General features: G+C 35.0%; 1 protein-coding gene across 3 annotated transcripts in view; it reads right to left on the bottom strand.

Moving 5' to 3' along the window:
- Positions 1–27,750, bottom strand: part of SUCO (SUN domain containing ossification factor) — a 54,621-nt gene that overhangs the window by 6,230 nt on the left and 20,641 nt on the right. For 2 of the 3 annotated variants that reach the window (XM_077756012.1, XM_077756013.1), the window contains 7 exons: positions 23,351–23,419; positions 22,470–22,560; positions 18,896–20,059; positions 16,209–16,296; positions 13,270–13,374; positions 10,957–11,111; positions 10,355–10,446 (listed from right to left, as the gene is read on the bottom strand). In XM_077756012.1, the coding sequence (XP_077612138.1) occupies positions 10,355–10,446; positions 10,957–11,111; positions 13,270–13,374; positions 16,209–16,296; positions 18,896–20,059; positions 22,470–22,560; positions 23,351–23,419 (1,764 nt within the window). The remainder of the gene's footprint in view (positions 1–10,354; positions 10,447–10,956; positions 11,112–13,269; positions 13,375–16,208; positions 16,297–18,895; positions 20,060–22,469; positions 22,561–23,350; positions 23,420–27,750) is intronic. The other variant, XM_077756014.1, reaches the window with a different exon arrangement.

Here is a 27,750-nt window from a genome sequence, read left to right as displayed (position 1 = left end):
AAGTAAAAAATTATATACTAATCTTATTCATGAACAGATAACAAAATTCCTAAATAGTACTGACCAGAATAACATGAAATAACAATATAGACACAAAACACACACATATGTAAATAATATATCATTCCCACTTGTATTTATTAAGAATGTAATAAAAGTGTGACTCCAGAAAAATCAATTAGTATAGTTAATTTTAAGAAGAGATTAGAAATGATCATCTTAAAAGAAGATTTGGTATTTGGTAAAATTAAACAGAGATTCATGGCGGAGAGGAACTATTATTAGCAAACTGAGAGAGGGAGGCGCCTGGGTGGTTTAGTCTGTTAAGTCTCTGACTCTTGATATCAGCTCAGGTCATGGTCTCAGAGTTCCTGGGATTCTGTGCTGACAACAGCCTGCCTGGGATTCTTTCTCTCCCTCTCCCTCTGCCCCTTCCCCACTTGTGCTCTCTCTCAAAAATAAACTTTAAAAAAACAAGAGAGACAGGAACTTCCTTAGATAATGAGTGCCTATAGAACACCTATGACACACATAATACTTAACACTAAGAGTTTTCCCTTTAAGAATGAGAACAACAACATTTTAAAAATGCTAGCCACTGCAGTTAGGGGGACAAAGGAAATTAAAACTATACGGATTGGAAAGGAAGAAACAAAATTCTCTTTAGTCTCAAAAGGTATGCCTGTATTCACAGAAGCTGCCACTCTGTCTTAACAACAAATAAAAAGCTGAACAAACTGAAAAATAACTCTTCTTAGATCCTTCAGAGAAGTGAGGTAATGAGGAAAACTACTGTCCTAAAACCTGGAGATAGTTTTACATCAACAATCAACAATCACTTTAAACATCAATGGTCTAAATGCACCAATTTAAAGACAAAGATTGTAAGAGTGGATCAAACACAAGACTGAACTATATGTTTTCAAGAACCTGGTTTAATTTTTTTAAACATTTATATACAGTGTTATATTAGTTTCATGTGTACAGTATAATTCAAAATTCTATACATTACTCAGTGTTCATCAGGATAAGTGTACTCTTAATCCTTTTACCTATTATACTCATCTCTTGCACCTATCTTCCCTCTGGCAACTACTAGTATGTTCTGTGTATTTAAGAGTCCCCTTTTTTCTGTTTCTTAAATTCCACATGAGTAAAATCATAGGCATCTGTCTGTCTTTGATTTATTTCACTTAGTGTCATATTCTTCAGGTCCATTCATGTTGTTGAAAATGGCAAGATCTCATTCTTTCTTATGGCTGAGTAACATTCCACTATATACACATACACCACATCTTTATCCATTCATCTATAGATGGACACTTAGGTTTGTTTCCATATCTTGGCAATTGCAAGATAACACTGCAATAAACACAGGGATGCATATAGCTTTTCAAATTAGTGTTTTCATTTTCTGAGTAAATATCCAGTAGTGGAATTACTGGATCATATGGTAATTCTATTTTTAATTTTTTGATGAACCTCCATACTGTTTTCCACAGTGGTTACACCAGTTTGCATTCCCACCAAAAGTGCACGAGGGTTCATTTCTCTCCATATCCTTGCCAACACTTGTTGTTTCTTGTGCTTTTGATTTTAGCCATTCTGAAAGGTATGAGGTAGTTATCTCATTATGGTTTTGATTTTCATTTCTCTGATGATTAGTGATGTTGAACACCTTTTCATGTGTTTGTTGGCTATCTGTAAGTCTTCTTTGGAAAAATGTCTACTCAAGTTCTCTGCCCAGTTTTAATTGTATTATTTGGGTTTCATGGTGTTGAGCTGTAAAACATCTTTATATATTTTGCAAATTAATGATCATTTGGAAATGTCTTCTCACATTCAGTAGATTGCCTTGTCATTTTGGTTTTCTTTGCTGCACAAAAGCTTTTTATTTTGGTGTAGTCCTAATAGTTTAATTTTGCTTTGGTTTCTTTTGCCCATCTAGACTATCTAGAAAAATGTTTCTATAGCCAATGTCAAAGATTACTGCCTATGTTCTTAAAAAAAATGTTTAAGTTTGATGGTTTCAGATCTCACATTTTAGAACTTTAATCCATTTTCAGTTTATTTCTGTGGATGGTGTAAGAAAGTGGTCCACTTCCATTCTTCTGCATCTAGTTGTCTGATTTCCTAGACCATTTATTGAAAAGACTGTCTTTTCCTCACTGTATATTCCTGCCTCCTTTGTCATCTATTAACTAACCATATAGGCATGGATTTATTTCTGGGCTCTCTACTCTGTTCCATTGATATTACGTGTCTGGTTTTTTTTTGCCAGTACTATACTGTTTGGATTACTGTGGCTTTGTGGTGTATCTTGAAATCTGGGATTGTGATATTTCCAGTTTTGTTCCTCTTTTTCAAGACTGCTTTAGCTTTTTGGGATTTTTTTGGTTCCATACACATTTTAGTATTATTTGTTCCAGTTCTGTGAAAAATGTTGGTATTTTAATAGGGATTACATTAAATCTATAGATTGCTTTGGGTAGCATGGACATTTTTACAATATTAGTTCTTCCATCCCATGAGCATGGAGTATCTTTCCATTTGTTTGTGCCATCTTCAATTTCTTTCATCAGTGTTTTATAGATTTCAGAGTACAGGTCTTTTAGCTCCTTGGTTAAGTTTATTCCTATGTATTTTATATTTTTGGTGCAATTGTAAATGGGATTATTTTCACAAGAAACCCATTTTAAATATAAAGATATAGACTAAAAGTATAGGGATTAAAGAAAGATATACCATGCTAACACAAATCAAAAAAAGAGTTAGGTATATTAATTTCAGATAGGGCAGATTTCAGAAAAATGAAATTATCAGGGATAAACAGCAGCATTTCATAATGATAAGAGGTTAATACTTCCAGAAGATGTGATAATCCTTAATGTGTATGCACCTCACACAGAATGTCAAAATATGTAAGACAAAAGGGACACATGAATTCACTATTATAGGTAGAGGCTTTAATACCTATCAGACAGATCCAGGAAACAATGAATAAGCAAACAGCTAACCTNCACACACACAGACACACACACACACACACACACACACACACACACACACACACACACTACCATTTACCAGCATCAAAAAATATTCTAGGAATAAAGCTCCCAAAAGTTTGACCCTTTTGGAATACAGAGATAATGCTATATCCTTCCCAAACTGATATCTAGTCAATGTAATCTCAATCAAATTTTGTTTGTGATGAAACATTTAATAATAATTCTGAACTTTTATGAAAACACAGAATCAATAATGGCCAAGAAACCTGAAATAAATGAATATATTTAAATAAAATTTTACATTGGAATTCCTACCTAATGTCACATTACAAAAAAGTTAATTCCAGGTAGATTAAAGAACTAAAAATTAAAACTGAAGTAAACATTTAAAAGAAAATTGTAAGAGAATACCATCCATAAACCTGGAGTAAAAAAATCTGTTTAACGAGAGATAAAAAGCACTAATCACAATGGGGGGAGGGGAGTACCCATACATTTGATTACATTAACATCAAGAGAAGCTTCTCTTATTAAAAACACCCAGTTACAAATCTCAAAGTGAAATAAAATATTTGCAACATATTTAACCAACCAATGAGGAGGATCACAATCTTAAAAATCATAAACCAGTACAAAAGAGATAAACAATCCAACAGAAGAATAGGCAAAAAACAAAGTTGTCCAGGAAAGTCAAATGACTGAAAGGCATAAGTAAAGTTGTAGAACTTCATTAGTAATCAAGTAAATGCAAATTATAACTGCAGTAAGATTAATGAACACTTTACAACCTGAGAATCATGTGTTTGTTGGCAAGAACGTAGAATAATGGAAATTTTCAAGGCACTAGTGGAAGTATATGCTGTTATGACCATTTTGGAAAAGGCTGCCATCTGCTGACTTGCAGATAAGCATAAAGTACAACCCAGGAGTTTTGTATCTAGGTAATATTCCTAGAAACTCATACAACTACATTCCAGTATACAAAGGAATGTTTACAACAGCATTATCTGTTACAGCCCCAACTGTAAGCAGCAGTAGAATGGATAAATACACTGTGAACTGGCCCATTACTGAAGTACTATATAACACTGAAATGGGATGCAATCATGTAGATGAATCTTGATTCTCTCTCCTACTCTCTGCCCTTCTCCCACTTGTGTTTTCTCTCTTTCCCTCCCTCAAAATAAACAATAATAAATAAACCTGACAGAATAAACAGATTTAACGAAGTTGCAGGATACAAAACAACACACAAAATTCAGTTGTATTTCTATACTTTAATGTGAAAGAAAACTACAAAATATTGATGAAAGAAGTTAAGGAAGATACAAACAAATTGAAAGACATTTCACATTCATGACTACAACACGTAATACTCTCCATACTACCCAAATGGTCTACAGATTCAGCATAATCCCTACCAAAATCCCGACAATATTTTTTTGCTGAAATAGAAAAATACATCCTAAAATTTATATCGAATCTCAGGGACCTCAAATAGAAAAGGCCATTTTGAAAAAGATGAATTGAGTTTGAGGGCTCACACTCTTGATTTCAAAATGTGTTACAAAGCTACAGTCATCAAAACAGTAGGTACTGGTATAAAGACATGTAAGTAGACCAATGGAATAAAGAACGCAGAAATAAACTCTCACACATATGGACCAATAATCTTCAATATAAGTAACACGACCTGTCAGTGTGGGGGGAAGCACAGTTTCTTTTAGGTACTGGGTAAACTGGATACTGACATGCAAAAGAATGAAGTTGGACCTTATCTTGCAAAATATATAAAAGTTAACTCAAAATGGATTAAAGACATAAGGCATAAAATTATATAACTCCTACAAGAAAACATAGGGGAAACTTCATGACACCAGACTTGGCAATGATTTCTTGGATATGACATCTAAGTATAGGCAACAAAGGCAGAAATAGACAAATTTAAAATTTAAAAACATCTGTCCATCAAAGAACAAAATCAACGGTGAAGAAACAATCTATGGAATGGGAAAATATATTTGCAAATCATAGATCTCATAAGGAATTAACATCCAGAATATATAAAGAAATTAGCAAAAAACTCAAATAGAAGGAAAAATAAGATAAAAACAGAAGAGGGAGGCAAACCATAAAAGACTTTTTAAAAAATTTTTTAAATGTTTATTTATTTTGAGAGAGAAAGAGACAGAGAGAGAGAGACAGAGTGTAAGTAGGGGAGGGGCAGATAGAGAGGGAGACACAGAATCTGAAGCAGGCTCTAGGCTCTGAGCTGTCAGCACAAAGCCCGACGCAGGGCTCGAACTCATGAACTGTGAGATTATGACCTGAGCCAAAGTTGGATGCTTAACCGCATGAGCCATCCAGGCACCCCTAGATTCTTAAATACAGAAAACAAACTGAGAGTTGCTGGAGGGGAGGTAGGTGGGGAGATGGGCTAAATGGGCGATGGGCATTAAAGAGGGCACTTTCTGGGATGAGCACTGTGTGTCATATGTAAGTGATAAATCACTAAATTCTATTCTTGAAACCATTATTGTACTATATGTTAACTAACTCAGATTTAAATAAAATTAAAAAGAAAAAATGAAAAAATTTTTTTAATTGAGCAAAGGATATTTCTCCAAAGAGGATTTGGAGTCTACCACAGACATAAAAAGACGCTCAACATCACTATCTGAGAAATGCAAATCAAAACCAAATGAGAATTCACCACACCCATTAGGAGGACTACTATCCAAAAAACAAACAAACAAAGAAACCCAAAAACAAATGTTGATGAGGATGTAGAGAAAATTAGAAAATTGTAACCCTTGTATACTGCTAGTGGGATTGTATAATGAGCAGCCACAATAGAAAACACTGTAAAGTTTCCTCAAAATATAAAACTACCAGGGCGCCTGGATGGCTCAGCTGGTTAAGCGTCTAACTTCGGCTCAAATCACGATCTCATGGTTTGTGAGTTCAAGTCCTATGTCGGGCTCTGTGCTGACAGCTCAGAGCCTGGAGCTTGCTTCAGATTCTGTGTCTCCTTCTCTCTCTCTGCCCTTCACCCAGTTGTGCCATTTTTCTCTCTCAAAAATTAAAAAAAAAATTAAAAACTACCAGATGATACAGCAATCCAATGTCTGAGTATACATACAGAAGACCTGAAAGCAAGGTCTTGGATATTTGCACACTCATGTTCATATCAGTGATATTCACAATAGCCAAGAGTCGGAAGCAATCTAAATGCCTATCAACAGATGAAATGAACAAATTGTGGTGTATCTGTACAATAGAATCTTACTGAGTTTTAGAAAGGAAGGAAATCTGGTCGCACATACAACATGGATGAACCGCGAGGACACGATGTTAATTAAGTTAAAAAAAAAAAGTCAGAAAAACAAATACTTTATGATTCTATTTCCATGAGGTATCAAAAGTAATCAAATTCACAGAAACAGAAAATATAATGGCAGTTACCAGGGACTAGGAGGAGGCAGAAAAAGGGAGTTGTTTGATAAAAACAAAGTTTCAGATTTACAAACAGAAGAGCTCTGGGGATCTGCTTCACAACAATGCGAAAATACTTAACATTACTGAACTACATATTTAAAGATGGCAAATTTTATGTTATATGCCTTTTATCATGATAAGACAATAAAAGTAAGACATGGTCCCTTATCCCAAAGGTCACAAGTGAAAATGAGGCAAGTACAGGATGGCTAAAATCAAAGCAGATCATAACGAACACCATAAAAGACTGAATTCAAACAGGAGAAGAAATAAATGAATTAAACTAATAGCAAAACCAGAATTAAAGCCAGCTTCCTGTCCAATGTACTCAACTTTTTTTAAAAATTTTTTAATGTCTTATTTATTTTTGAGAGAGAGAGACAGAGTATGAGCGGGGGAGGGGCAGAGAGCGAGGGAGACACAGAATCTGAAGCAGGATCCAGGCTCTGAGCCGTCACCACAGAAGCTCAAAGTGGGGCTCAAACTCGTGAACCCCAAAGTCATGACCTGAGCCAAAGTCAGATACCTAAACTACTGAGCCACTCANAAACAAAGTTTCAGATTTACAAACAGAAGAGCTCTGGGGATCTGCTTCACAACAATGCGAAAATACTTAACATTACTGAACTACATATTTAAAGATGGCAAATTTTATGTTATATGCCTTTTATCATGATAAGACAATAAAAGTAAGACATGGTCCCTTATCCCAAAGGTCACAAGTGAAAATGAGGCAAGTACAGGATGGCTAAAATCAAAGCAGATCATAACGAACACCATAAAAGACTGAATTCAAACAGGAGAAGAAATAAATGAATTAAACTAATAGCAAAACCAGAATTAAAGCCAGCTTCCTGTCCAATGTACTCAACTTTTTTTAAAAATTTTTTAATGTCTTATTTATTTTTGAGAGAGAGAGACAGAGTATGAGCGGGGGAGGGGCAGAGAGCGAGGGAGACACAGAATCTGAAGCAGGATCCAGGCTCTGAGCCGTCACCACAGAAGCTCAAAGTGGGGCTCAAACTCGTGAACCCCAAAGTCATGACCTGAGCCAAAGTCAGATACTTAACCTACTGAGCCACTCAGACACCCCTGTACTCAACTTTTCTTAACTGTAAAGATGAACCAAGATGACAAAGTTGTTTAAAATAGAATTCTATTGTCGGGTACAAAAGGTTATTTTATTTCGCCTTCAAGAGTTACATAAACTGAAGGATAAAAAGTAAAATAGTCATGATTTCAACTAATTTAAAATGACACTAGAAATGCTGAGAAGGAAAAACATCATTAACTATTTCCTCGTTATATAAATACAGCTAAAATAAGCAATGCATATACACCCACCCATGGGAATGGCTTAAAGACTAACAAAACTACATGTTAGTGAAGATGTGGAAGTGGAACTCTCAAACACAGCTGATGGGACAGCAAATTCATATGCTACTTTGGAAAACTGTGTGATAGTATTTACTAAAGCTGAAAATACAAATATCTTATGATCCAGCAATCCCATTTCTGGGTATATACCCAACAAAAAATGCATACATTTGTTTATCAAATAGCAAACTGAAAATGATCCAAATGTTAATGATTAATTTGTAGTATATTTATATAATGGAATACTATACATAAATGAGAATTAAAAAACTACAGCTATACTCAATGACATGGTGCATCTCACAGTCAAATGTGAGAAGTCAAAACAGTGGCTATCCTGGGAGGGGATGGACAGTGACTAAAAGAGCACAAGGAAGTTTCTGAGATGCTGGATAAAGTTCTCCATCTTAATCTGGATATTGGTCACACAGGTGTGTTCATTTGGTTTATGAAAACTCATCAAGCTTTGCTAACAGACACTGAAAAAAATGCTCAACATCACTCGTCACCAGGGAAATATAAATCTAAACCATGATGAAATACCACCTCACACCTGTCAGAATGGCTAACATTAACAACTCAGGCAACAAGAGATGTTGGCGAGGATGTGGAGAAAAGGAATGCTTTTGTACTGTTGGTGAGAATGCAAAGTGGTGCAGCCACTCTGGAAAACAGGCTTCTCAAAAAATTAAAAACAGATTTACCCTATGACCCAGAAACTGCACTACTAGGTATTTATCCAAAGGATACGTGTGTGCTGTTTCAAAGGGGCACACACGCACTCCAATGTTTATAGTAGTGCTGTCAAAAACAGCCAAAGTATGGAAAAAGCTCAAATAAGCATCGATGTATGAATGGATAAAAAAGATGTGGTGTGTGTGTATATACGTAAACATATACATACAATATAGTATTACTTGGCAATCAAAAAGAATGAAATCTTGCCATTTGCAACATGGATGGAACTAGAGTGTATTTCGCTGAATGAAATTAATCAGAGAAAGCCAAGTATCACATGACTTCACTCATTTGTGGAATTAAGATACAAACAGATGAACATAAGGGAAAGGAAGCAAAAATAATATAAAAACTGGGAGGGGGGACAAAAGACAAGAGACTCTTAAATACAGAGTACAAACTGAGGGTTGCTGGAGGGGTTATGGGTGGGGCGTGGGCTAAATGGGCAAGAGGCATTTAAGAGCACTTGGGATGAGCAGTGAATGTTATATGTAGGGAATGCATCACTGGATCATACTCCTGAAAATCATTATTGCATTATATGCTAACTAACTTGGATGTAAATTTTAAGAAATAAAATAATTAAAAAAAAAAATTTCACCAAGCTTTATATAGGATAATTACATTTTCTTACATGTAACACTTCAGTTAAAAATTTCAGTTATAGGGGTGCCTGGGTGGCCCAGTCGGTTAAGCGTCTGACTCGTGATCTTGGCTCAGTACATGATCTCCTGTATTTGTGAGTTTGAGGCCAACATCGGGCTGTGCACAGTCGGTCAGAGCCTGCTTAGGATTCTCTCCCTCTCTCTCTGTAGCTCCCCTGCTTGCCCTCTCTCTCCCTCTCTCCCTCAGAATAAGTAAATAAAAATAAATTTTAAAAAATTTCAGTTACAATAAAAAATCAGCCAACAGAAGAAAAAGAGAAAAAGGCAGGAAGAAAGAAGAGTTTTACTAGTCATATGTAAGCACATATGTAATAAGTTAAGTCAGTAAAGCTGTGTAAGAACAGTAAAACCAGTCCTGCTCAGCAATGATCACTCAAAAGAGTTAATCAACTGAAACATGCCACTCTATATAAACCCTAAAGGGAAGCCAATAATTATTAAGAAAGCATTCCTAAATGAAATATATAATTAATTTGGTTATTTTAATACTGCTATAAAGATAAGTCTCTTAATAAGTACTAATTATAAAAGAACTGATAAAGAAAAACAGCCACTCAGTATATATTCATTCACTGAATTTAAGTATTGAGGGTTAAGACAATGGAATGCTATTATAGACCCTGGCCTATAAATCAGAGGTAGACTAGATTTTTTTCAGAAAGTGCCTCATGGTCCTAAACTAGAGACAAAAGGGGTCCTACCTGTACAAGAGGAGGAGGCAGATAAACACAGGATGCTATGGGAGCACATTTAGGTTTTCCAAATCTGTTGACCTTTTTCAAACATCCCTTTCTAAAAAGAAATACTTCTAAACAGGAGCAGGTGTAAATAAAGCTACCAATGGCTAGTTAAATTAAGCCCCCCTTCCTCACCCTCTAGGCTTTTAGTAACAAAGACATATATAAAGTGTGAAAATGATAATGTGGCTTTGACAAAGCACAAACACAAAGGTTACTTGTACCCACTGTTCTATTGCAGATGGTTTCAAACACAACACTGACATTATACTTATGCCAGAAGTAAGCCACGTTCATGTGCATGTATACATACTGCATAAAAATCTACCTTCTTTGCCAGTTAACTGTAGAGACTTGGATCTGATGAGTGGGAATGAGGTTCTCCTTTTCAAATTCATATCATCATAGGAAGAGAAACACCTAAAACATGAAGAAAAATCAACACTGAGAACAGGGTAAACTACATATAATTTACTCTGCAGCTGGGGCTTGATGGAAGCTACTGAAAATTAAACATGTCCCAGAATACTAATCTCTAATGCAACACTCCAATTAATACTATTACATGTAAAAAAAAAAAAAAAATGTTTTTAAGATCATTCTCTAAAAGGCGCTATATTAAAATAGCTTTTATCCTCTCCCTTTGAATTCTACATTCAAGCATCCTTCACAACCAAAACATTTCAAGCGTTTAAGCACTTCCTATCAGTGTTATCTCTTTATTCTGGTCTACAGAACCTTCCAGGTACAGGACCATCTCACAGTTCCAATGATGTTTTAACACTGCAGTTTTAAGACAATCATATGGGGAAAAATTATTTCAGTATTCCTTTATTCTGAATGTAAATGTATTCAAAATTGTAAAAAATGTAAAAAATTCAAAAATGTAAAAAACTCAGTAAAAAAGAGGAAATAAAATGCTAATATTACCTTTTAGGGCTTGGATACTGATTACTTTTAGGAAGTTTTGAAATATAATCTCCATCAAATTGAGAGCTGTTTCGACAGCGCTGCATACAAAGCATCAGTCCCAAGATAACACAAAGAACCAAAGATATGACAAGATAGCTTTGTCGATCTGAAACCTGAAAAGGATTTAATAATTATTATACAGTTAAAATATTATTAAATATATTAAGTTTTGTTATATAAAAATTATACTAGGAAAAAATATAGTGGGATATAAAATTCAAAAGAAATCATTTTCAACATTTTAAAATCTATTTCCAAACCATAAAATGCAGAGCATACTCTTACAGTAAGTACTACTGTGAGGCAATGTCTTTTTCTTCATTTCCCCCCCAATTCTTTGAACATTTTCAAACCTAGAGAAAACTTTTAAAAATAGCACAATGAACATATTCATGCCTTTCACCTATGTTCACCAAAGTTAACATTTTGCCACATTTGCCATGTCTTTTCATCTATACTATCTCCTCCTTGGGGAGGAGGGAAAAAAAATCTTGCTCCTGTTTAGCCTTCACCATCTTCTAATACTGAACCCACAATCACCCAGTTATTTAAGCCAAAAATGTGAGGGTCATCCTTAGTTCCTCATCCCACACATCCAATCTTTCAGCAAGGCTTGTTCTCTTAAATATTTCCTGAACACAACTCCACATTGTTCTCCTTGTAAAATTCAGTTTAAACCAACACCACCTCACCCAGGTTACTAAAACTAGATCCTGATTGGTTTCCTCCTCACTTCTATTCTTGCTGTTCCTCAAGAGGCAATTCTCCACAGGGCAACAAATGGGGAGCTTCTCAAAGTGTTGTCAATGAGACGACCCACGTCACTTCTCAATTCTTTCCAATGACTTGCAATGATCAGAATAAAATTCAATTTCTAAATTGCCTACAATAGATCCCTGTCCGTCCTTTCCCTTATTCACCATACCAACCATACCAGCTTTCTTTCTTCCCTCAGATATATGACACTATTTCTTTTTTTTTAATTTTAGTTTATTTTTTTTGAGAGAGAGAGAGACTGAGTAAGGGAAGGGCAGAGAGAGAAGGATAGAAAATCTCACATAGGCTTTGCACTGTCAACGCAGAGCCCAACACAAGGCTTAAACCCACAAACCATGCGATCATGACCTAGGCCAAATCAAGAGTCAGACACTGTATCAACGGAGTCACCCAGGCACCCTGCACATTACACTATTTCTAATTGTGGGTCCTTTGCCCTAGAGTTCTGCTGGTAACAGGTTTGCTCTGACCCTAGGCCCATGTGGCTGCTAACTCTTCTTGAGTACTCAAGTTCTAATGCGCCTCAGATAAACCTTCCAAAATCACTCTAACTAAAGGAGCAACCCTTACCACACCATTCCACATGCACACATTTCATTTCTATCCCATTGTCCCTAACATATCTTTACTATATGTATTCTCTCTCTCCCCCAGGAGAGAGGCGCTTGTGTGGCTCACTGCTGTATGCCCCGAGGACTATATAGCTCACACCTCATATACACTGGATGTGCAATAAATATTTAACAAGTCACTACAATTTTTGCTTTGTTAAGCAACTGAATAAGGCTTTCTGAGGTGAAAATGAAGTATCGGAGGTCTGCAAAAGGCCTAACAGAATTGCTTTACAACCATATTTTACGTAAGACCTAAACTATGAATGCCTTGTTTTCTAAAAGATTATCATTATTATTATTATTATTTTTAATATTTTTATTTATTTCTAGGAGAGAGAGAGGGAGATACAGACTCTGAAACAGGCTCCAGGCTCTGAGCTGGCAGTCAGCACAAAACCCGATGCGGGGCTCGAACCCACGAACCGCGAGATCATGACCTAAGCGAAAGTTGGACGCTTAACCGACTAAGCCACCCAGGCGCCCCAAGATTATCATTATTAATATATAAACTTTAAATTGCCACATTCTGGGGGCGCCTGGGTGGCTCAGTCAGTTAAGCATCTGACTTCAGCTCAGGACATGATCTTACAGTTTGTGAGTTCAAGCCCCGTGTCAGGCTCTGTCCTGACATCACAGAGCCTGGAGCCTGCTTCAGATTCTGTGTCTCCTCTCTCTGCCCCTCCCTTGCTTGCATTCTCTCTTTCAAAATAAAGAAACGTTAAAAAATTTTTATAAAATGCCACATTCTGGTGCTCTGAATGACACCAGAATGACAGTTTTGTTTGGTTAAAATTCTTAAATGCCATGTTCTTAAGCAGCTTGTCTTTATGACAACCTCTGCATATGCAGTGTGTCTTACAACACCAGCGGTAACAATTACCTCACGTTGTAATTCTGCTACTGTTGTCGATAGGTTTGAAACAAGCTGTGTCATATTGGTCAACTGTGCCTGTAGTAACTGGATGGCTTCCGTTTGCCTCTGATCCTTTGATAAAGAAAGAAAGAAGTATTATTTTTTTGTGTGTGCAAGTTTCATCTGCACTTTAAATGTGCTGTAAATTCAAGTAAAATCATCTGGAAATATTACTAAGTTTCTCAAGAATTAAAAAAAAACATATTAATAAGAAGCTCTTAATGAAAGAATATGGTAAAGTGGGACCAGAAATTAAAATTAAAAAATCTGACTGTTCAACCCTCCTTCCCCTCCCCCTCCAAGAAGCCATTTTGCCATTTACTGTTACCATGTAGAATATTGTCTGATACAAGTTAATAAATTACTTTTCAACTTAATTTGGGCTCCATGTGTATAAACCAGCATATAGTCAGCTATATGCAAACTATTCTGTCAAATTTGTTTTTAAACCAAAGCACAAAAACATGTTGAAAAATTTTTGAAAAATGTTTTTGGATATAAAGCAGGCACATACCAAGCTTTTACAAGTTCTATTTTACTGCACATCAGGATAGTAGTTAGGATGTCACATAATCAAAAACCTACACTTGATGAGCAAGTCAATGCTAAAACATCACCAATGAAAATCAATCAAAAACACCGATCTTTCCAGCTCGAGATTTTAGAAACTTTTGTAATCAACAAACATGTCTTTACTTAAAATGTCATTTGCATATGTATTTTAGGCAAATATGCATCACATTCATGGTCAGGAACCTATATCAGGGAGACTGTACTGAAAATTTCAACTTACTAATGGATTTGGGAGGAGGAAAACAGGACAGAAAGTAAAAGAAATCTAACACTTCGTGGGTCCCTGTATGAAGCAGCTATATAACCATTTATCATTCCAAGCTAAGTTTTTCAAATTTAGATTTAAATACATTTTTGGGGGCACCTGGCTGGCTCAGTCAGTGAAACATCCAACTTTGGCTCAGGTCATGATCTCACAGTTTTGTGAGTTCATGCCCTCCATCAGGCTCAGGGCTGTCACCTCAGAGCCTGAAGCCTGCTCTGAATTCTGTGTGTGTGTGTGTGTGTGTGTGTGTGTGTGTGTCTGCCTCTCCCCTGCTTGTACTCTCTCTCTCTCTCAAAAATAAATAAATAAAACATTAAAAATTAGACTTAAATAAAATTTAAATCTCAACTGTGTTGGGTGGGCAGTGGGGGCTGCTTGGGGGAGAGGATGTAGAAAACTGTAACAGAAAGTTTCACTTACTTCCCTTACTGTGATACACTGTGGTATGGTACTTTCTATCCTACTTCATCTTTTTAAGATGCTTAAGGTGACTCATTAAACTGTTTGTTCTGACTCGCATTTGACAAATACTGATAAATTCCAGACAGTTACAAATATTTAAAGAAAAAACTATGAAATTTAATAAGCTGGTAACACTTCTCATCAAGACTTATCCTCCAATACTGTTAATAACACACAAAATTATTTAAAAGTACTTAAATAAGTCTTTGAGACATAAGGCACATATATTATACGTACTGCGAAAAGAAAATATAGATGGTAAATCATTTCAACCATTAAAATTAATGAAGAACCAATTAAATACTGTGTTCATGGGTCAGAAGACAATATGTTAAGATACCAATTTTCCAAACTGATCTATAAATTCCAACAAAATCCCAGTCAAAATGTAAATAGGTTGTTTTTTGTAGCAAGTGACAATTCTAAAATCCGTATTAGCCAAAACTATTTTGAAAGAGATGAACAAAGTTGGAAGATTCACACTATCATAAAGATACAGTAATTGTAACAAGCTGGTATCAGCATAAAGATAGATGAACAGATCAAAATAAAGGAATCAAGGAATATTCATGTTTCTTCATCCCCATCCCCACCAAAAACTAACTTTGATCCTTACTTTGAACATGTAAAAATTAAAATAGATCATAAGCCTAATGTAAAACAAAAACAATAAAACTTTTAGAAGAAAACAGAGGAAAAAATCTTTATGACTTTGGGCTAGGGAAATATTTTATAGAGCAAAGAGAAAATGGGCTTCAACAAATTATAAATTTCTGCTCTTCAAAATATATTTTTAGAGTAATGACAAAACAAATAATGAAATGGGAGAAAATATTTGCAAAGCATATCTCTAATAAAGGATTTGTATTCAAAATACGTAAATAATTCTCAAACTGCAATTAAAAAAAAAAACACTAAAGGAGGATATTTGTATGGAACCACAGTTGTTATGCGTCAAGAGTTGAGAGTAAGATGGAACTAAATTCTGAAACCTCTGGCTCCGTCACCCCATCTCATCATCCCCTAGTCCCAGATAAACTTAGAAAAATATAAAATTTCCTCATTGTAGTAACACACTGTAAAAACTTTTAATAAACATCTGAATACTACAATACTGAAATCATGCAATACTGAAACTGTTTAAAGTCAACATGACAGGACAATGGCCACTACCACTAGTCATATGGCATCACTGTATGGCTCCAGGTGAGACAGAGAAAAAAAGAAGAAATGAAAAGGTATGAGGATTAAAAAGAAGAAATATAGCTGTTCTTATCTACAATCAATCAGACTGTCAGTGTCAAAACCCACAGAAGATTTGAGTTTAACAAAGTAGCATTAAAAAGTCCACTGCACTTCTACTGTGTATACCCACACAAAATCTGAAATGTAATAGGAATAATGCTCAAGAAAATTTTCTCTAGATAGAGAGATATAGATGCTAACAGCTAGAAAATTTCCCAAACATGACATCCTCTAACAGACTTAATCATCACTCATCAGGGGAAGAAATGAACGAACACTACTTATCCTTCTTACCAGTAAAGGCCTACAGAATTCAGAAGAAATTAACATAAAAAGTAAATAAGGCTTGAAGATGACCAACCTGCTCCTCTGCTATTCTTGAAGTATTCTGAAGTTTTACTATTGTTTTATTGAAAGCCTTCTGCATTTCTTCCATTTGTTTTCGATACCTGTGAAGTAAGAAATGATTTAAATTAGCTTTAATTTATTAATTTATTACTGCAAACACACTTTTGATTTCAATATGTGAGATAAATCTACTCTTTGGAAAATGACTCTTATTGAGGCCTGGAACACTTATAAAGGTAAAAAATCAAGAGGTCCCTTAAGGTATTTGCTACCTTAGCATCAATTATATGCATTTCACTGCTCTATAAGATTAGTCACATTATTGATCAATTTACGACAAAAGAACCAAGAATATACAATGGGGAAAGAACAGTCTCTTCAATAAATGGTGTTGGGAAAACTGGGCACCCACATACAAAGGAATGAAAGTGGACTGCTCTTTACACCATATACAAAAAGTAACTCAAAATGGATTAAAGACTTGAATGTAAGTCCTGAAATCATAAAACTCAGAAGAAAACATAGATGGTAAGCTCCTTGAAACTGAGCTTCGTGATGGTATTTTTGGATTTGACAACAAAAGCAAAGGCAACAAAAGCAAAAATAAACAAGTGGACTTTACATCAAACTAAAAAGCTTCTGCATGGCAAAAAAAATCCCATCAACAAAATGAAAAGGCAACCTGCCAAGTGGGAGAAAATATTTGAAAATCATGTATCTGATTAGGGGTTAATATCCAAATATATAAAGAACTTCTACCACTCAATAGCAAAAAATTAAACCCAATTAAAACACTGGCAGAGGATCTGAATAGGCCTTTTCCTAAAGAAGACAGATGGCCAACAAGTACATGAAATGATGCTCAAAATCACTAATCCTCATGGAAATACAAATTAAAATCACAATGAGAGATCACCTCACATCTATCAGTATGGCTATTATAAAAAATATAAGAAATAAATGTGTTGGTGAGGATGTAAAGAACAGGAAATCTCTGTGCACAATTGGTGGAAATGTAAATTGGTGCAGCCACTTCACAAAACAGTAGGAAGGTTTCTCAGAAATTACAAATAGAACTACTATATGATCCAATAACTCCACTTCTGAGTATTTATCTGAAGAAAATGAAAAACACTAACTTGAAAAGATATCTGCACTCCCATGTTCACTGCAGGATTATGGACAATAGCCAAGACATGGAAGCAACCCAAGTGTTCATCAAAGAATAAACGGATAAAGTAAATGTGGTATCTGTATAAAAAGGAATATTATTCAGCCATACAAAAAGGAAATCTTGCCATCTACAACAACAGGAAAGGAACTTGAGGGCATTGTGCTACGTGAAATAAATCAGAGAAAGACATCTATTCTATGATCTCACGTACAGGTGCAATCTAGTAATAACCGTACTCTCAAACATATAGATACAGAGAACAAACTAGTGGTTGCCAGAGGTGGGGGATGGCAGATGGGAGAAATGGGTAAAGTGGGTCAAAAGGTACAAATTTCCAGTTATAAAATGAGTTAAGTAATGGAGATGTAATGTATAGCATGGTGACTATAGTTAATAATACTCTACTGCGTATTTGTAAGTTGCTAAGAGAATAGAAGAATAGATCTTAAAAGCCCTTATCACAAGGAAAGAAAATCTTGTAACTCTGTAGTAATGAACGTTAACTAGACATAATGTGTGAACATTTCACAATATATACAGATATCAAATCACTAATTGTATACCTGAAATTAATGTCAATTATATCTCAATTAGAAAACAAAAAAAATTATTAGTGATTTTTGTGGTTTCCTTGCAGAGGCTGAGGGGGCAAGGAGAAGTAGGTATTAGGTACCTATCTGTGGGCATGCGTGCACATGCACACACAACTTGCCAATAAAGTGTATGTATGGATTAGGAGGAAACCCATTTGGATAGAATGATGACCTTATTGACATCTCCTTAGAGGCACCTTGACTGAAAAGGAGTAGGGAAAGGTGTGTTTCAGACTCCCTGGACATTTATTGCCTAGGTGGTTATAAAATGTTGGAAAAGGAGCCCTGAGGACCCTGGACACTTAAGGGATAAAAAAGAGCAAACAGGTATGAGAAAAATGGAGAACTATGCCTGGGACTCTAATCACTGCATAAGCACACAGGCACTATGAGCACAAGAGCATAAATTATCACAACTAGAACCAAGATTCTAAGACATATGAAAGACTGCAAATGTTGCCTAATCATCCAGTTCAGTCCATTTTAGTCTTCACTTATTTAAACTCTTAATGGATATCTTACCTAGTTCCACTAAAGGCTTCAACATCCATAGTTTATACAGATATTACATATACAGTATAGATATACATGTTATATAATACTATAATGTCCCTACAAGTACTGTGAAACCCAAAGTGAAAGTGGCTAAAGTAAAACTATAGAAGGAGAAACTGACTAATTCAACTTGTTGTTACCCTAGTATGTAGATATAGATATATAGATATAGGTATTACATCACTTAGTACTTCTAAAAAAGAAAATCAATTCTTTAAGTCCTTGATCATCAACATCCAAGTAACTTTCTCTCTCCAACTAAAATGGCACTGACTACTGTATCATGAGATAATTAATCCTCTCTTCCTCTCATCACAAATCAGACTATGCCTCTTACCTCACTATGCATAGTGGACTGTGCTAATTGATAAAGCTTACCTTTGGCTAAGCTCCTCTAGATAGCGACCACTGAGAGACATGTTAACTTCTAAGGCTTTTATACGATTATTAAGCCTCATAAATACTGACTCCTTTTGGTTTGATCCATGTACAAGATTTCCATTAGTGTATCCTAGGTCTGTGGAATTTTGCAATTCAGCATAAAAGTCTGTAGCTGTCCTCTGTAACCCTCTTAAAAGGGCATCTTCCGGAGACTGTTCTTCCTCTTTCACTTCAGGTAATGAAGAAGAATCCGTAACAGGAATCAAAATTTGCTTTGGTGTGTCAGCTATGTTCATTTTGGCTTCCCCATCTTCACTGTCTGGCATAGTAGCTGTGTTTACAGGTGGCACTATTGTTTCAGATAGCTTTGTGGTAATGTGCACGGAGTTTTTATCTTCTTTTACAATGTTATCCATTACTTCATGAAGTTTATTTGTTTCATAGATCACAGTTGGCTTTTCTACAGAACTATAACTCTCAGACTTTTTTTCTGTTTCATTATCAAGCTCAACAGAACTCTCTAGGGGGATCACTTGAGACGGTGTAGGACCTGCCTCAAATTTAACAGGCTCAGATACTTCTATTTTAGATAATGAATTGATTTCTGGGGTAACATCTAAGAGAAGAGACTGAGAAACAGTTTGAGGATGGCTTGGTTCAAGCTCAATTGCATCTGCACTGTGATTAATCAAATCACCTTTGTGCAGACTACTTAAGTCACCTGGAACAATCATTTCAGCTTCCTTTTCCTGACTCTTACTGTCCATTTCTCCACTTGGAGGTGGCAAGACTGAAACATCCACTGATTCTTCAGGAAGCAGCAGTGGTGGTTGCGCTGACACAAGATGATCTTTTTCTTTTTTCACAGCAGTTCTACTACGTTGCCGATAAAGAGCAACTCGGACTGAACACCATTTATATATGTATTCCGAAAAACTAGAAATACAACAAATTGTGGTCAGTTCACTGCAAAATATTTGTGTCTCTGACTCAAACCAGGGTGATGATTCATCCTCCTGTTCACCACTACCCAGAAGGGTCACTGTAGATGGACTTGCCTCCTCTTCTTCCTCTTGAACTAGCTGTACAATGGGGCTCTCTTTTGGAGTCTCTGGTGACGACAGCTCTGTATCATGTATGTGTCCTTCAGTGGTTATAAACCTAGAAATACATATCATAATTACATATCACTTTAATTAGAAATGTAAAGTTAAAATTATGTTAAAAAATCAATGCTTCATACATTAAATAAAAGGAAGACTGAAAATACAGAAGAAACTGAAAACTTTTTTTGATGAATTTTTCCCCTACAAATCATTTTCATTACAAAAACAAGTATCATTCACAAATAGTAACAGAAAGGCCATACAAATCATACAATCAGCCAGATGACTCAAATCACCATATTTACTAAATAAAACTTACTTTTTAAAAATATCTATTTAAGAATTGTTTGTATGTGGATTCTAGAACTAGAATCCAAGTTCTAATACTTATGAATGCACTTTGTGTTTAGGTATCCTACTTTCAAAAGATAGCTAGATTTCTCAAAGAAAATTTTTCTGTGGATGATTAGAGGACTTCCAAGGTAGCATTACACACATATACATACATACACACACACACACACGATTATCTGCATCTTTCCCTCCCTGACTCCCCAAAATAATCTTAATATCATTTGGGCTAATTTTCTATTACTTAAAGCCAAATACTTAGCCACCCTAATATAAATTCTGGCTAAAAATATATAGTGCCCCATCTGTAACTCAATCCCATCTCTAAGCCCTAGAATATGTATGTAAGGTACATACATGGGGGATGGAGCTGGTGGGAACAGTGCTGTAAACTACAATGTGTGTGGTTCATTCCAGGATAAAAATAATGAATTTCCAGATATGGTCCTTACAGCACAAAAGGTACAATTTTTTTTTTCAAATAAAGTAATTTGAATACCTAAAGAAACATTTTCGTATACAATTATCCTACTCTAAAAAATTACTAAGAATGCCAGGAAATGTTTTTGAATAAAGACTAATCTTACAATAGCAATGGTAGGAATGAAATAGTATCTAAAAAGCTAGATTTTCATCTTGTTGATAGTAAAACAGTAAATTAGATTACGCTTCTTTAAATAGATGGTAGATAATGTCTAAATATCTTCTACTGCTTACTATGTACCACATAAATTATGACAGTGAAAATGAGTAGAGTCTGAAGAAGGGGAGGGAGAAAAACCAAAGTGAATTAATTTGGTGCATTAAATTATATGCCATCTGTATATACTCTAATTGGAGCTATACTTTAAAAAAACTCAAACTTGGAAAAAGAAAATCGGTCATCTTTTCATAGTAACTTAACAGTGACATCCTATCATGGATTCTTTCATTTTCATTTATTTTCTTCAAAGTATTTCCATATAATCAGCAAAAAGAATTTAAAACAAATATAAAAAACATTTAAAAGGAAATAGATTTTATACAAAAATAACTACTAAAATCAAACTCTAATATAGAAAAGTAAAAACTACATTAGTGTGCTGTCGTATCTTTTAACATTCGTGTGTGTACATATATAAAATCAGTTTCATTTAGTTTTGAAAAATAAGAACTGAAGAAGCCTGGTTACAAAAATTGGAACTAGCAATCACAGTAGCTTTCTTAGGATCTTCTAGGAATCACTGACACATAATGCTATTATTTTCTCTTTAATCATCCAATAAGTATCTTTAGTCTCTTTTAGAATTGACACAGAATACAAGTTTTTCACTGTGTCCTTCAAAGTACAAAAATCTCACCTTTGAATCAGTATGGTATTTAGGAATTACAGCTAGAACCATACTCACTGCAGGTTTCATTATATAATTCCTGTTCAAATATCTTATCCTGTTAAGCAGAGTTCTGAGAAAAAAAAGTATACCTAGTGAAATATACAAAATTTATAGTAACTATGCCCAATTATCTAGTCATTATGAGCTTATCTGTCATAGATAAGTAGAGCTGGCAAAGAACCTTAATCATCTCTGGAAAAGACTAAGGAAATGAGGATATTTTATGTTAACTACATGACAGATATTCCTCCCCAAGGTGCCCCACTGCAACCTGGGGAAAGGCCTCTATCAAATTCAATTTAAAAACTAAACACTGTAAGAGTTTGTTGTGTGACAAACATATAATTTAAGAATCACTGCTGTAGGTATTTCAGGTACCTTTATAGCACAGATATTTAATCAATGTTTTTAAATTTGAACTTAATAAAAGCAAGCTTTTAAAATTTGTCCTCAAACCTTATACCTGCAGAATTAGGCCAATTATTTGCAATAAGGAAAAGATTCAGTGTTGTAAATAATAAAAGTAATACATACTTTCAAAACAACAAACATTTGGTCTGGAATAAGTGCATTCCTAGTACCCAAAAGGCAACTCAAAGATATTTTAAGTGGCTGTGGAATGCCTGCCTTATGACTCAGAGCTTTCTATAGATTATCATTTCACACACAAATCCAAAGTATCTTTCTATGTACACTTAGCTCTCCATTTTAACAGAACTCTAATATCACAACAGAACTTACTCAGGTGGTGGAACAGGAGTTGAAACAGGAGCTAAGTCGGGCATTTTAGGTGCAGCTGTGGCAGTGGCATTCTCAGATAAACTTTTATTTCCTATTTTAAGAAAGATACCCATGTTGAGTTTAATTTTAAAAAGCTATACCATGAAGATATTTCACTATAACAAGTAAAGAACTTTAGTTTCTGGGGAAGAAAAAAAAAGTCAAACAGATTTGCTACTGCAGACTTTATTTTCTTCCAACAAAGTTCTTTTAGAAAGAAATGATCATGCAAAGTCAAAGCTACAAATAATGCATATACTTTCTCAACTTCTCATGTAAGTAAAGCAAGTCAAAAGACTATAAATATCATGTATTCATACATGATTAACATGACTTCCAGAGACCTAAAGGAGTTACAAAAGAGAATGAAAAGAAATGTATGGGTCATTTTAAGTTTGCACTTGGAACTAAGTATTTTCTAAGAGCAAAATAAGGCAAGATGGTTTCTCCTTGCTACTGATATTCTTATTTGGCATTCTGTAGGGGGGAAAATCACTTTCTAAATTGAGTAGTTATTTGATAAATAAGAGAAAAGCATGCATGAAGTACCATTGGAGCATCAAACCCTCAGGAAAGAAATAAGGGATAAAATGATTACTTCTACAGCAAGGAAGAGTCAAAAAACAAATTCATGAATTTTATAGACAGGTGGATCCTTATTATAAGAGAGAATTTGTGAAATTCAAATCAACAACAAATAATAGAAGACTGGTAAGTTCCTTTGCATCATCTCTTCATTTCTAAATGAAAAATCATATTGCTTGGCTTACTAATGAATTTTCCTAACTAGAATGACCCCTTGAGTATCAGAGATTTAAAAAACCCATAAAATGATTAGGTACCTTCTGTCAGGTCTTCAGTTTTTGCTCCCAGAATATTAGCGGCAATATTCACCATATTTAGAATGGCATCTAAAACAAAATTCAATCAGAAAAAATACCAATACACCTAAATATCCTTACAAAGTTTAATATCAGATAGTAAAAAAAAAAACCATTTATAATGGTCTTTTGTCATTTTTTTGGATTAATTTCAGTCAGAAAGTATAGATCTGAATTTTTACATTCAGAAACCTAATTATACATTTTTTGGTAAAGTTTCCCCAGAGCTTCTGCCAAAATAGCATCTTCAGCACATTACAAAATTCAGGTAAAATTCAACATATAGCCTGTACTGAGACAGGGAAAAAATGTGAAAAGCAAAATTAGTATTGTATAGGAAAATTTACTTTTTTAAGGGTTTTACAAATCAGAACAAAAACAAAAAAAGCTTGAAGCAGCAGTTTCCCTCAATAGGTGATTCAGGTATAAATAAACAAAATGGGAAGATTATTATCCAAAGGAAGGCAGAAAAATTTTCCTTTCAACTATGAACCTATCTTATCTATTGATAATATGGTTAAATCCCAACTTGACTGCATAGAAACAAATGTCTTTGATAACTTTTAATGATGTTGAATGGATAATAAATGACACAAATTCTTTTGTGAATTGGGTGGGAATGAGCAGGTAAAGCCAAAGTCATGACACCTTCTGCATTATCTAATCTTGGACATTCCACTTGAAGTTAATTCACCAGTAACAGGTATTTCTCCTATTAAAATATTAAGATCTGGCAAGGAATATATCTTAAGCCTCATCAGTTATTTTTGTCCTGGTTTCCTTTCCTAAGAGAGCCATAGGGTTTTCATTACACTTGCAGCAAAAACCACAGGTGTGAAAAGCAGAAAAGGCTCTAAGGGAGGAAAGCTGGCACACTATCTAGAAAGTTGAGAAGCCAAGCACTGTCACCTGGAGCTGATCCTATATAGAAAAAGGTTTTAAGGCAGGAGAAAGTAGCAGGAAATTTTAGACAGTTTCAAAAGTGATAACTAGTAGATAGTCATAAATTTTGAACTTTACATCATAATTATAGTTCTACATATAAAGACAATTAAGCAGTGGTACTTTGCTCCCAATCATTAGCATAATACACAAAAGTTTTGTACTTGCTTTATAAATGTCTAGGATTATAGGTCAACCTTGCCCTTCGACCTGACAAATTGGTAAACAAAGAAGCAGTGTTGATTCTTAGGCTAAAGCATGGGAAAAAACAGGAATGAAAAAACCGTATTTCCTCACAAACCAAGGTAAAGTAGCAATGAAAATTGTTATTTTCCATAAACCCACTTTTAATGTCAACCAGTATTCCAACAGTAGAAAAGATTTGCAAATCATATATATGATTAGGGGTTAATATTCAAAATACATAAAGAACTTATATTGCTCAATAGCAAAAAACTATTTGAGGATTTGAAATAGGACTTATATTGCTCAATAGCAAAAAACTATTTGAGGATTTGAAATAGGACTTTTTCCAAAGAAGACCTACAGATGGCCAACAGACACATGAAAAGATGCTCAACATCAATTGATCATCCAGGAAATACAAATCAAAACTACAAGGAGATATCCCCTCACACCTGTCAGAATGGCTAAAATCAACACAGGAAACAATAGGTGTTGGTGAGGATGCGGGAAAAGGGGAACTCTCTTGCAAACTGGTGCAGCTACTCTGGAAAACAATATGGAGGTTCCTCAAAAAGTAAAAAACAGAAATACCCTATGATCCAATAATCACACTACTGGGTATTTACCTCCCAAATACAAAAATATTACAGTAAGGGTATACATGCACCCTGATGTTTGTAACAGCATTATCTATAATAGCCAAATTGTGGAAACAGCCCAAGTGTCAATCGACTGATGAATGGATAAAGATGTAAATATCACGCGCGCGTGCACACCACACACACACACACGCGCGCGCACACACACACACACACACACACACACGAACACTACTCGCCCATGAAAAAGAATGAAATTTTGCCATTTGCAACCACATAGATGGAGCTACAGAGTTTTATGTAAGTGAAAAAAGTCAGTCAGAGAAAGACAAATACCATTTCACTCATATGTGGAATTTAAGAAACAAATGAGCAAAGGGAAAAAAGAGAGAGAGGGAAGCAAACCAAGAAAGAGACTCTTAACTATAGAGAACAAACTGATAGGAACCAGAGGGGAGATGCATGGGGGGATGGGTAAAATAGGTGACGGGGATTAAGTGCACTTGCTGTGATGAAGTGTTGTATGAAAGTGCTGAATCACTATATTGTACACCTGAAACTAATTACACAGTATATTAACTGGAATTTAAAAACTTTAAAGAAAAAAAATCACCCAGGAATGGAAACATATTTCCTCATAAGCCAAGATAAAGTAGCAACGGAAACTCTGTTATTTCCTCATAAACCCACTTTTAACGTCAACCAATATTGCAATAGTGTCTCTTCTACTTAGTCTGCCGGCCAAAGTTTAGTTAAAACTGACCGCTTCACAGATTCCAAATTTTGGAATCAAACCTATACTCTAAATCAATCTTACCTCAGAAAAAAAAATTTGAGGGGCATTTAAATTTGGGGGCATTTACTATTAAAGAACTCATTAACAGAACACATCTGTTAATCTGTGTAAAGAAAGTAACTCTTTTTTTTTTTTTACCTTTTTAATGTTTATTTTTGAGAGAGACAGAGCATGAGCAGGGGAGAGGCAGACAGAGAGGGAGACAAAGAATCGGAAGCAGGCTCCAGGCTCTGAGCTGCCAGCACAGAGCCTGACACTGGGCTCGAACTCATGAACCACAAGATCATGACCTGAGCCGAAGTCTAACGCTTAACTGACTGAGACACCCAGGCGCCTTCCCTAAGAAAGTAACTTTAGAGTATTAATTTTTAACCTAAATATAAATCTAAATCATCCATCATTTAAAAATATTATTTATAATAAGCATTTCATGGGGCTACTTGGTAATAAAAACAAAATTTGGCAAATGTCTATATTCTCCGCCCAACCAATCCATAAAAAATAATTTTGCTATGTTCACAGAACACTGCCAAATGTAGTCTTACTTTGTCTTTTGAGAGAAAGCAACTTTGTAAATATTCTATTCTGACCACTCCCAATTTGCTTCCAAACACATGATAGCTTGTCACAATGATAATCTAACCACTAAAAATCCTTCGGAATGGGTCAAAGTAATAATTTGGAATATAGTACCAAACTAGATACCTGTCCTTAGTTTCTCCCAGATTAGCCAACTCCTTTATCTTTGAGCTGGGCACTATTCATCCAATCTAACTCCTTTAGGAATGAAATTCTCCCAGGGACCATCAACATGTTATACTCAGTCTCCAACACACTATGGCTCTTTTGGATACAGAAAACAAACTACCTATGATACAATATAAAAAGACAAACCAACAAAATATTTCTTCCCACGTGAATTCAGATACCTCTGCTGCCTGCCCACCTTCATTTTCTCTTCTTGTTCTAGGTCCTTAAAATATATACATTCATAAAAAATACTTTGAGGTAAAAGAACTCAAAAACTATATATTATCTTAAATATACAGAAACCTGGCCTTTAAACGATTCTAACAAAATGCAGACCCTATTTAGGAGTAAAGGCAGACTTGCAAGAATATCAGAGTAGAAAGTGGTCTGGAAAATCCACATGACAAAACACAAAAAAAGTAATATGAAGAATTTTTGTTGATGTAAAATACTTAAACGTGCTCGTTAAAGAATCAGGCAGAAGAGCTGCCACAGCCGGCATAAACACAAAGTCAAGAATGCTGCTCTCTCTAACATAGTAGTTTCTCCCTTTTTGGTAGTTAAGAAAATTATAGAATATCAAGAATGTGGTATGTATGCTCTTTGACAACTAGTCCTAATAGAAGCAATGTACTCTGGTGACATGTATTTCCTGTAACTACTAACCAACTGCTCAATACCAAAAGGAAAAAGGAGTTTCTATTAAGATTAAAGCCACAGAATTCTGTTTTGGAGACTCTATAAAAAATAAACCAGGTTCAAAATTGGCTGATTTCAGGCTAATTCATCATGTGTTGACGAGGACAGTCAAATTCAGATATTCTAGTGCCAGAGACTAGTTCTTTGGCCTGATTCTATTCCGATATTTACTCCTTAAATGTTATACCTCCTTGGAGGTAGTAGCAAAGTCAGGCTCAGAAATAGTCCCAGACTCTTCACATAAAACTAGAAGAACAGGTATAGAAGATGGCAGTGTTAGGTCATGTCTACAAGCTTTATGACACCAAAGTCATCAGTCAGGTACTACTGCCTCTCTTTTTTCTGAAACGTCAAGAGACGGACACCTTTCTACACTCCATTTTCTATGT

Source organism: Crocuta crocuta, unplaced genomic scaffold, assembly GCF_008692635.1.
Source record: "Crocuta crocuta isolate KB4526 unplaced genomic scaffold, BGI_CrCroc_1.0 scaffold122, whole genome shotgun sequence".
Taxonomy (NCBI): domain Eukaryota; kingdom Metazoa; phylum Chordata; class Mammalia; order Carnivora; family Hyaenidae; genus Crocuta; species Crocuta crocuta.
This window is presented reverse-complemented; position numbering and strand designations above follow the sequence as displayed.